This window comes from the organism of the source record quoted next, unplaced genomic scaffold (genome assembly GCF_019419815.1).
Source record: "Pyrus x bretschneideri cultivar Hongxiangsu unplaced genomic scaffold, Pyrus_bretschneideri_v1 Contig119, whole genome shotgun sequence".
NCBI classification, from domain to species: domain Eukaryota; kingdom Viridiplantae; phylum Streptophyta; class Magnoliopsida; order Rosales; family Rosaceae; genus Pyrus; species Pyrus x bretschneideri.
Window position 1 is genome coordinate 2,937 of NW_025999412.1, and position 11,511 is coordinate 14,447.

Sequence of the window (11,511 nt, forward strand, 5' to 3'; positions counted from 1 at the left end):
TCTTTCTGCGTTTTTTCACACTTCAGAGTCTGTTAGTAAAAAAATAATTAATTAATTAAATCTAAAATTAATTAATTAATTAAATTATTAATTAGTACACCCCAAAACACAACCCAAGGGTGAGCCCAATTTTAGTCTAGAATGCCTATCACTCCAATCATTTTTTATAAGGGATAAAGCCTTATAAAGTGAGGAAACCTTTTGGAAATGGCCAATGTGGGACAAATAAATTTCTACTCAAAATTTCCAGCAGACTGAAATCCAGAAGAATTCGCTTATCAAGAATTAGGGTCAAAACTTGCAATACAAGTACGTGCAGCTGCATGTTATAAATCAATTTTTTTGTCTCCGGCAGACGAGCGGGAAGAAGAAAAAGACCACAACATTCTCTGTTTATTCTTGTCTAAAATTTTACTTATTTGCTCGCATGGTCATTGGTGAATTCTACTTGGTTGTGTTTTGCTAGAGACTCTTTGAATTTTCAAGTTCAAGTTGTTTAGCGGAAATTGCGTTATCGTTCTTTATTAGTGTTGATATGAACTTTTAAATGCTCGTTTTTCTTTGGTATAAAGATTACCTTGCCTCTCAATTCAGAGTGGTGGATTAACTGCAGATATTCTTCAGTTGTAGTAGTCCAATACTTGGGGAAATTCTTTGGTACAACCGGATGTATGTCTCCGCATCACATAACACGGTGATTCTCTCTGATACTTCAGTTACAAGGAACAGTTCAACTTCTTACCTCTTACTCTATCAAGCATATCTCTTGTCACTAGTAATTAAACCTAAAGTCCTAGTGCAGAAAATAAATAAATAAAAATCAAGGATCAAATAATCATAAGTAGTCCTCCAAATCAGTATCTACTGGAACCTCATATCCATAAACCATGGAGCAATCATCCAACTCGTCCGAGGAAAACTTAGGAATCGAGCTCCTTGCAACCTTAGAGTTATGGCCATTGGTAAGAAGCTCTAACACCTAAAGGCAAAAGAAAATCAAATATATAAATCGTAGTTTCAAGTCATGTCTTATGAATTTATTGTATATATGGGACAATGCGCAGCAAATCAGTGATGTACCTCATGCATTGGGGGTCGCCATACTGAGGATTGTCTTACACAATCGGAAGCTGTAAGCACTATTCTGTGCAGTTGTTCTGTGTCATATTTCCCTTCCAGTTTTGGATCAGCTAGTTTGGCTATGTCCCCTGATTCCATAAGAGGCTTTGCCTGCACAACCGTTATAATAATAAAAAAAAAACAGAATGGTAAAAGAATGAGGAATTTTCTGTCAGAATGGTAAAAGAACGAGGAATTTTATGTTCTTTTTTTGTTTTTTTAATCCAAGAAGTAAGATATCCATGCTTGGAGTTTCTAAAATTTCCAAAGTATGTGTCTTTGCGCATGCTGCGAGCGTCTACATATTTTATGTAGGTTAGGTTAACAATTTCATACCCATAGTAGAAGGTTTTGCTTTGATGAATCCACAGGCTTTCTTCCAGTTACAATTTCCATAAGAAGAACTCCAAATGCAAAAACATCAATTTTTTCATCAACAATTCCGTTCATGAAGTACTCCGGTGCTAAGTATCCAAACGTACCCTCAATTGGAAGCACAGCATGATGAGTCCATTTGTTAGGAAGCCATTTTGCTAGTCCAAAGTCTGTAATCTACAGAGAGACAAATTCGTATCTAAATTTGACGAATAAATGACAGTCAAGCATGTTATACTGAAAAGGTTGTTTGCTTGTTCACCTGCGGTTCATAATCTGGTCCCAGAAGGATATTTGAGGCTTTTATGTCCCGATGGATTATTCGGTGCTTGCAACATTCATGTAGATAGTGCAGACCCCTTGCAACTCCAATGGCAACCTTGTATCTAATAGGCCATGAAAGCAACTCGCTGGATTTACCTGAAGATTGTCTCATGCAATAAGCAAGTTGTTCATAGCAGGCATAATTAATGTCCATAATTCAACAGGTCATGAATAATTACTGAGGCAGTAAGTATATCTTTCTTACCGTGCAAAGCAGAAGACAAATTTCCTTTTGGAGAGAAATCAAAAATCAGGTAGAGTCCGTTTTCAGTGCAGCAACCGACTAAGTTAGCGGTATTAGGATGGCTGACATGTAAAATTACACCCAATTCCATGAGGAACTCTTTTTCCTTGTTAGCATCCTTGCTGTCCTTGGCCAACATCTTAACTGCAATGCGTCTTCCATCAGAAAGATCGCCCTTATATACTTCTGAATATCCACCTCGACCTACTATATTATCTGAAACGCAGAGGAAAAAAATCGCATGTGAATTCCAAGTAAGCCGGAAACCACAGGGCTACAAGATAGGTTGGCAAAACCCCACAGCTTTCAACATTTTCAAATAACTATTTTCAGAACTAATTGTACTGACATTTTTACCTGGGTGGAAGTTGTTTGTGGAATTCATGATCTCCTTGTAGCTGAAGCACTTCAAGAAAGGTAGCTGCAGTTCGTTCTTGGATAAACTTCTGTTTCGTTTTCTGAATGGTGAACCTAAAAACGAAGTAATGATCCTGCAAGGTGACAATCCTTGCCTTCTTAGGGTGATTTGCCTATTAAAATTGGGAGGAGCAAGAGAGGGGAACGCTGTAACGGTCGAGTCTACATTGCTACCGGTATCATCTTCTGTGCTCTGAGATTCAGCTTCAAATTCACGTAAAACAGTTCTTGGTGAAGGGTTTTTGTTCTGTGTTCCTTGGACGGTTTGCTTTTCAGAAAAGGATGTAGTTCTGCTACTGTGCATGATATCTTGCAACGATGTTCGTGAACTTGATTGAAGGATTTCTGATATTAGATAGAAACAGATTAGAATACAATCCAATCTACAAAAGGAGTTGTTATGCCATCTGAAAACTTTTGAATTGAACTAGCTACCTTTGGAGTCTGCAGATTCTGAATCTGAATTCTGTTGAGGTTGCTTTGATTTCCCAAGTAAAACCAGTGTGTACCTAGCCGGGGAATGCTTGAAGCAATATTTTGTGATGGAGGGAGTTCTAATTCAGTGAGGAAACCATGTCAATGATCATGCAATCGATACAAGTTATAAAATGTTGAAGAAAAAAACAGAAGGCTAGAATAATTTTAACCTTTTGGATTGGTTTCTTGAGCCACCAAGAAGGAGATAGTCTGCTGAAATTGATTTTGCTTCCTCAATCAGACCTCTTCCAACACTTGAGCTAAAAACTACTCTTGCTTCTAAATTTACCTGAAAATTAATGTTATGCATATGAAACTTATTATAACTTTCAACAGAAGGTTATCAATACTGAGAACATTTTTACAATTTTCAAAATAAGTTGATAATAATTCACTTCATTAAGCTCAGTTCACCTGCTTAAATTGGCAACTCCTGGCAAATTCTCCAAGCACAGATATAACATTGGCTTTTGCTCGACGAAGCTGCGATTGATTTTTTGTTCCTGATTCGCGCTTTTTCCTCTCCTCGCCAACTGAAAAATAGATAGCCATATGTAAGACTTACCGATGCAACTGAATTAACTTGTGTAGTTGACCATGCTACTATTTTGATAAATGTGATAAAAACAAATATTTGTAAATTGATACAAACCAACTGACCAAGTACACGGATGGCAACAATGGTGTCATTTTGATGAACAAGAACTCTGATTGCCCATGAGAGCAACTCCTGACTGTCATCTGCATCGGAAGAGATGCCTACGAGTATTCTAGAAGGGGTAGAAGGAGGCATTTTGTTTGTCATGAATTATTTAACTAACAGGTTGTGGACGCACTACTTGATGGGTATAATGTGAAGGAGTACTTTCTTTCAGTTATGTGATCTAGTTGTTCTTGTTGACCAAATTAGGATTATATATATGGAGAGGGATAACAGCATGATTAAGTCAGTTGGAAAAGTGTGAGGACTAGTTCTCATTCCATTAGTCTTGTTTAACAAGCATGAAAAACTCTTTTGCGAGTGCCAAGATTAGAACAACTGCTCTCTCTCTCTCTCTCTCTCTCTCTCTATAGAGCTACAATTAAGTGTTGTGGTTGGGTGCTTTGGGGTATAAGCAAAGTTGGTGGCACGTATTTGATTTGTCTTGTTTTGTAAGACAAAAGAAGAGACTGGTCTGAAATATAGTGAAAAGAGAATCAAAGGAGCCCCTCGTCATGATTCATGAATGAAACGTTGATAGGACACTACAGTTTCTTACTTCATCGTTAGAAGAGAGAGAGAGAGAGAGAGAGAGAGAGAGAGAGAGAGAGAGAGGAAAACTAAGCTACACATGTAAATAAAAAAAAGGGATTCTATACTTACATCTATATGTTTTTGTATTGGCATTGGGCATTCAAGGGCACATCTGAAGGTCAAATAACTTCAATATACATATATGAAGACATAGTTTCAAAATATGTGTTGTCATTTAGGGCTGGTTTGGTATTGCTATACTTTGAAAAAAAACTATTTCTGTTGTGCTGTGAGAATAAGCTCATTTTTGTTGCTTCATGGTTTTAGTTTTTTTTTCCACCCAAAACTGTGAAAAAAGTTATTTTTAAGTGTTTACCAAACATCTTTTTGAGCTCAATTTTTTTTTATACTCACTTTTTATAAAAGCACTTCAGTACCAAGTAAATAACAGCTTTATTACCATACTGCCACGTATGATCCTTGGTTTCGGTTCAATTAAAATTTATAAATTAGGAATATCAAATATTAGTCTTAATTATTAGAACTCGATGAACTTTCCAAGTACACTAATTAATGCATTCAAACCCTAACAAAAATTGCAATTTAAATTATTGAATTGGCAGCCCTTTTCTCGAACTTTTGATAATTCGAAAAAGGTCAGCCATACTCCACACTATTTATAGCAGTTTCTATTATGCACAATTTCACAAATTCAGACTTTCTATTTGACACACCCCAACTTGATTAGCTTTCCAACTAAGGGTGGAAATGTGCTTGTGGACGCTAAGTTGATTATAAAAGTGACGAAATACAATCACTTAATGACGAAGACATGAGTAAAGAAAATATGAAGTGAATTATTTTGAACTAAAAGGCTCATTATTTAATTATACTATCATCTAAGTTCTTGCACAACCTCTGCAATTGGGGACACAATCTAGAACTAATTCCATTTTTATATTACCTCAACCAGAGCATAACAGTAGTGTTACAACAATAACTCACAAAAGCATTGCGTTGTGCCACATATATAATGAAAGTAGTTTGTATAATTGATTATAACTCGATAACGACAAAGCAAAAGTGAAACTACCCAACTAGTAGTAAGTCCACACTACTACTAAGCCCATTCGTCCTCCTCAATGCGAGCCTTGCATCTTGCTAGGTTTTGAGGGGGCTCAAAACAAAGTGCGAATGGATCATAATCATTTATCATGTAAAAACCATTTTCAACATATTAACCCCCGTTTTGTAAAGCATATATAGTTGAAAAACTACGTAATAGTATTTACTACCATAACAGTAAATGAAATTCACAATCAAATCATTAATTGAAATCATTTAGTCAAAGTTCAAAAGTCATACCTTTGTTCAATAAATCATAATAGCGTATACTAGCATAAGTAGAGCATGCAGGGGATGCTAGCCTCTACTAGCTAAACACACTACTGGTAAGAATCAATAATCCTAGCATCTACTAGAATATAATATCACTTGCAAATAATCTACAGTCATAGCTAGTTATACGACGTGAATGATAACCATGTGGTGAAAGTAAATCATTAATGATATCAACATATTAGTAAGTTAAATAAGTTGTAAGCCTCATCAAAGACTAATGATAGTAATGTAAACACGAAAATTCTATAACAAATGAAACGAGAACACGTGTACAAAGTAGATTTGTATTGATGAATTTGTATGGTTACAATCTTTGTTTACAATTTACCTCTGATTCAATCTTCAAATTTGATGTAGATGTGTAGGTTGTTGATCCAAGGGTCGCGATGGCTTGATCTTGGACGAACGATTGAACGATTGCTTCAGGTTTTAAGCTTGAAACAATGCGTGGATAGTATTCACCTCAAAGTTGAGGCAAAAGGTAGTGTTAATGTAGGATTTCGTTGATTCAAGGGTCTTGGCGACTTGATCTTGAATCGAATGTTGTTACAAGTTTTAAGCTTGCAACAAAGTCTTAAAGGAATCGGCACAAGTGCTTTTGAGTCTTTAAGGAATGCTTTGGCTTTGGTTGAAGGAAAGCTTCGGCTTTGGTTGTGCATTCTTCGAAGAGAGCTTTGGTAGCGTATTAGTCTTCAAAGATTTGGTGCAAAAGTTCCTCTGGTATTTGTAGTATCTAGGATCGTTAATGCGATTCATCTCTTCGGGGCGCTTGCATTCAGGTAACTCAATCACCTTCTTTTCCAGCAAGTCATCTAGCATTGTAGCCACGTTAGAGTCAGGAAAAGGGTATGTCTTCTGCTCTAGTTCCCTCAAGGTATTTTTGTACTTATCTTGGGTGCAAGAAGGCTCACCTCTCTTCATCTCCTTCGTTTTGTTTTTGGAGGAGATCTTGATGGGTGCAGAGTAGGTCCTGATGGAGGTAGTATTGACGGCAAAAGCTTCCTTGGCGGGCTTCTTCCCAATTTTGTCTACCTTTGGAGCAAACACCTCATCCTTCTTGAAGTCAGTGATTGGCTCATTTTCCCATGATTAGCAATACTTAGCTCCGTGTTGTGGGACTGAGTTTTCAATTCCTCAAACGTTCTCGGCTTTGTGCCTTGGAGGATGTAATGTAACCCCCAGTGCATGCTTTGAATGCACATCTCAATGGCAAAGGTTTGAGAAAGTTGATATTTGTAATCCAGACTTAATGAATGTTATCTATTGATGTAGTCCACAACAAGTTCGTGCTTCCATTACTTTATACTCGTCAGCTCTAGCATGCTTAAAGTGCAAGAAATGTTGTAGAAGCGGTTGAGGGATTCCTTTACAAGCTGCTCCCAGCTGTTGATAGACTCAAGCTCAAGGTTTTTACCAGTAAAAAACGTTACCTTTTAGCAAGCGTACAAACTGCTTGACGAGGTAATCTTCTTCCATCCCAGCGTTGTTGCAAGTTTCGATGAAATAGGCAATATAATTTTTGGGATTGCCCTTTCCAATCGAGTTGCATAAATCTTGGTGGCTGATAACCCCTTGGCATACTCAAGGCATTAATCTTCTTGGAGTATGGTTTTAAGTACAGCACAGAGTCGTGTGAGCTTTCTTTATACTGCACCTTGATCATGTTTGTGATCATCTCTTGCAACTGTTGGAAAGAGAGAGATCCCATGAACATCGTAACTCGGTCCATCTCTAGCTTTTCCTCATCTTTGTCCATCAAAGGCTCATCCTTTTCGTTAGTTTCCTCCTTTGGTCGATTAACCTTCAATTCAGCTTTCTCGTCGTGCTGCTCCTTCAGACGGTTGACGAGTGTAGCAATCTACAAGTCATTTTCCTCCATGGTCCTTGTCAGCCTTGCGATTACTTCGATCATTTATGCCAACTGCTCTTCGATGGAAGTTACACCAGTAGTCATAACTTGCATGGCTACGGGATACAAGCTACTACTTGAGTTGGCATCTGAAGTCAAAGACTCAGAGTACCTCATCGGGCTTTCTTCCTTTGGTGCCTTTAGCGAAGCCAAGGTGATCATGGGCTCGTGCCTCAGGTGCTCTTGCTCCTTCGGCAGGTTTGGTGTAAGGGTGGAAGGCACGGCAGAGAGAGCTCTTGCCTTGCTTCAGGATGTAACGCCCAAAATGCCACCACTTGCAGCAAGGATGTTCTTGTTCTTTACGTTGGTTGCGGGAACGGCTTGATCATTTCTTGATGCCATTTGTGCTTCCTATGGATTTGAAGACAAAGATGAGAGGCAGAGATGTCTCACCAGGCGTGCCAAATTTGTAAACACGAAAATTCTGTAACGAATGAAACAAGAACACATGTATAATGTAGATTTGTATTGATGAAATTGTAGGGTTACAATCTCTGTTTACAATTTTCCTCTAATTCAGTCTTCAAATTTGATGTAGATGTGTAGGTTGTTGATCCAAGGATCACGATAACTTGGTCGCGGACGAACGATTGAATGATTGCTTCAAGTTTTGAGCTTGAAACAATGCATGGATCGTCTTCACCTCAAAGTTGTGGCAAAGGTAGTGTTGATGTAGGATTTCATTGATTCAAGGGTCTTGGCAACTTGTTCTTGAATCGAACGTTGTTACAAGTTTTAAGATTGCAACAAAGTCTTGAAGGAATCGGCACAAGTGCTTGTTAATTCTTCAAGGGAATGCCTCAGCTTTAGTCAAAAGACAACTTCGGCTTTGATTGTGCGTTCTTGTAAGAGAGCTTTGGTAATGCATTAGTCTTAAAAGATTTGGTGCAGAAGTTCCTCTGGATGTAGAATTACCGACCTTATGCTTGTCTTGGGACCTTGTATTTATAGACTTCCAAAGCCATGCCTTTGGGTGGATTTGGCTTTGATTTGTGTCTTGATTTGTCCACGGGAGAATTTGATGTGTTAAAAACTAGCGCACAAATTAAACCCTATAATTTAGGGGAATTGTTATTGGCTCTCCAAAAATCTTATTTTACACACCAAACTTTCTATATTTGGAAAGAGAAATACACTTGTGAGGAGTGTAGAATAAGATTTTTGGAGTGCCAATAACACTTCCCTAATTTAGACGATTGTAGTATGAGCAAGTAGGGATCGTTCTAAGCCGGGGATTAGGAGGGATGCTAATCAACACAAATTAAACTTAAAAACTGAAAACTAAGCTAGACTAACACAAAATAAGAACTGAGGTGGATTATTGGACGAATTTTAACAAAAACAAAGTAAATTGTAGCAAACGAAATAGGTCTTGTACAAGATAGAGGTGAGAGGCTAGTTAAAGGATTGTTCTCCACACATGAAACATATGCATACAAATCGATTTCCAGTTATTATTTCTATAAATCATGAATGACAATGCCCCAAATTAACTATGAACTGCACAAATTAACTCTCAGATTTTCCTAGGTTCATTAAATTGGACCAGCGACGCAGTCAAATTATTCTTCTCAAGTTCCCTAACTATGAAAAGCATGATAGAGATACATCTCAAAGATCATTAAGTTCTGCGAAAATCATAAGCATTGACGAAGCATTCGTAACTATGGAAAACATGATACTCCTGCCAAGAGTTTACTTAACTCAATCATGACTAGTGACTTTTACTACTTACAAATACAAGTTCATAACGATTAGGTGAAATTCCCTTACATTCTAAAATCAAATCCCTGCACGCAAACTAAGTATGCATCCTTAATAAACATACAAGAATAAGTTTTCCATAAAGCGGATAAGTAAATTGCATTCATGTTTTATGTAATAATAATTGGATATAATCAACTTATATAAGACATATGTTCACGGCTTTGAATTCACCTCTAGCTAAAAAGAAATTTAGTTACGCATGTTCAACATAGCTGAAAAACAATCTAAAATAAACATTAAAACTAAACAAGGAGAGAAAGAACTCTGAAAAACTCCAATAGTTGAATGGCAGATTCAGCACTCTTCTCTGGATGCAAGATGCGGCACTCTTCTTTTCCTCCTCTTTGATTTGTGGCAATAATGTATATATAGGGTAAAGGCACAGCTGAATCCCAGGAAGAAAATGATTAGGTTATTTGAATTAATTTAGGACTCCCAAACATCAAATAGGAATTGTTGGAATGTGATAAGGATTCCTCTTTGTAACTTGAGATAAGATAAAGTAGGATAAGGTTTAGATAAGATAAGGTAAGATAAGATGAATCTGGATAAGATAAGGTAAGATTGGATAAGATAATGCTCCTCCCACTAGGATTCCTTTTTCTTGTGTAATTCCTTGTCTTCCAAGCCTCAACTTTAATTTCTCCAGAGTTTAGCACATGTCTAACACCATTTAAACACCAAAAACGTCCAGCCCATATGTTATCCGATCCAAGTCCAAAACTGCTCCAAATTGCTCCATCGGGCTATTATTGTCATCTTTACCAACTAGACCTATAATAATACGAAAATAACATAAACTATCAACATAAATGAAATTAACGAAGTAAATGCAAAGAAATAAGATAACAAAGTCGCATAAATATGCTCCTATTAGAATTTAGGCATGTTTTGTGTCTTAATTTCAGCCACTTTCCCTTACTTGGCCGAATTATAGGGCTTGTTACCTATTTTATGAGCAATCTTCAATTCTTACTTGTTTTGTGAAGTTGTTTGATCTTTCTTTCCGGTTTTGGAATCAATTTTGGGCCTCTTGCCTATTTTAAGGAGATTTCTTCCCCTTTGCCGCATTTTTTTCTTTTGAGCTTCCTTTACTTGATTTGTGCCACATGTCATTGATGACTTGTCCATTTGTGATGAGTCATATGCCACATGAAGCTTTGTGATGCATTATTTGCATGCAACGAAATTTACATGCCTACAAGTATTATGCATCAACATATAATTAAATAATGTAAAAACGTTTAGTTTTTCGAAAGGGTCCACTCAGAAGTAAGCAGAGTGTCCCTCGTAAATAGGCTCCTTGCCTATACTCTTTTTATCCTCAATTAAACTTGTGAATTAAATATAAAGCTAAATTACACTTTAATTGACAATTTATGGAAAATAGCCCAAAACTACCATTTGGGTAAAAAAAATTCACAAATAGACAGCCATAGGTGAGTTAGAATTTAAAAAATCTAGGGGTAGGCCTTGGGTCCTGAACGCGTTGCCACACATGCTGCTATGCTCAGCCACGTACCACCATGCGCCTTTGCGGTGGTGCACCGTCATGCGCCAAGAAACACGGGTTGTCGTGTAGTGTCGCCACGGATGAATGCGTCGCCGTAGTTCAACGAGTAAGGGTCACAGTCGCAGTCCATGTTGAGAGTGCTACGCGCTGGAGCGATGAGGGTTATAGGGTTTACCGGAATATACCTCTTCCGTTGCTGGATTTCATTAGGGTTAACAGAATAGTGGTTGTCACCGTTATATTTAATGGTGACTGCTGCTGTTCACCGTCTTCTGTCGCCGGTACGGTGAAAGCTATAGAAAAAGCCAAAATACATTCTAGGGCTTCCTGAGCTCGAATTCAACGCAATTACAAGTTAAAATCACATAATTAAGTCCCAAAAGGTTTAGAGACTTACCCAAAATCAAGTTTGGAGGAGGAGAGGTCAAATCCACCACGGACTCAATGAGTTTAGCTCGGAGTAGCTCGCCAGATTCTAGAAACGAGGTGCATAGATACCATAGAGGTTAAATTTTTGGATTTAACACAAAACTCACATGCAACAAAGGAAATTGATACATGTGATCGGTTCTAAAAGAGTCTGTGCGCTCTCGGAGCTTAGAGAGAGTGTGAGTTCGAGAGTTAGAGAGAGAGAGAGAGAATCAGAAAATGGAAGAGGAGACACCGAGAGTGGGGTAATCCCACTTAAACTCCATTTAAGTGAAATTTACAAATTTATCCTCAATCAATTG

At 37.6% G+C, this 11,511-nt stretch overlaps 1 protein-coding gene across 1 annotated transcript; it reads right to left on the reverse strand.

The window, feature by feature from the left end:
* Positions 1–806: 806 nt before the first annotated feature.
* Positions 807–3,761, reverse strand: LOC125474073 (probable receptor-like serine/threonine-protein kinase At5g57670). Its single transcript, XM_048577502.1, has 10 exons — positions 3,617–3,761; positions 3,371–3,489; positions 3,127–3,245; positions 2,915–3,033; positions 2,420–2,824; positions 2,024–2,278; positions 1,757–1,914; positions 1,456–1,671; positions 1,081–1,230; positions 807–979 (listed from the first exon to the last, which is right to left on the reverse strand). The coding sequence occupies exons 1-10, from the start codon at positions 3,759–3,761 to the stop codon at positions 836–838; spliced, it is 1,830 nt and encodes a 609-aa protein (XP_048433459.1). The 3' UTR covers positions 807–835.
* Between the last annotated feature and the right edge of the window lie 7,750 nt (positions 3,762–11,511).

What these genes read in the sequence shown, in the direction of transcription:
- LOC125474073 (XM_048577502.1), bottom strand. Translation starts at nt 3,761, where the DNA reads ATGACAAACAAAATGCCTCCTTCTACCCCTTCTAGAATACTCGTAGGC. An exon ending in TCAAGAAACCAATCCAAAAG is followed by an intron (nt 3,034 to 3,126) that starts GTTAAAATTATT and finishes TCACTGAATTAG; the next exon opens with AACTCCCTCCATCACAAAAT. An exon ending in CACAAACAACTTCCACCCAG is followed by an intron (nt 2,279 to 2,419) that starts GTAAAAATGTCA and finishes TCTGCGTTTCAG; the next exon opens with ATAATATAGTAGGTCGAGGT.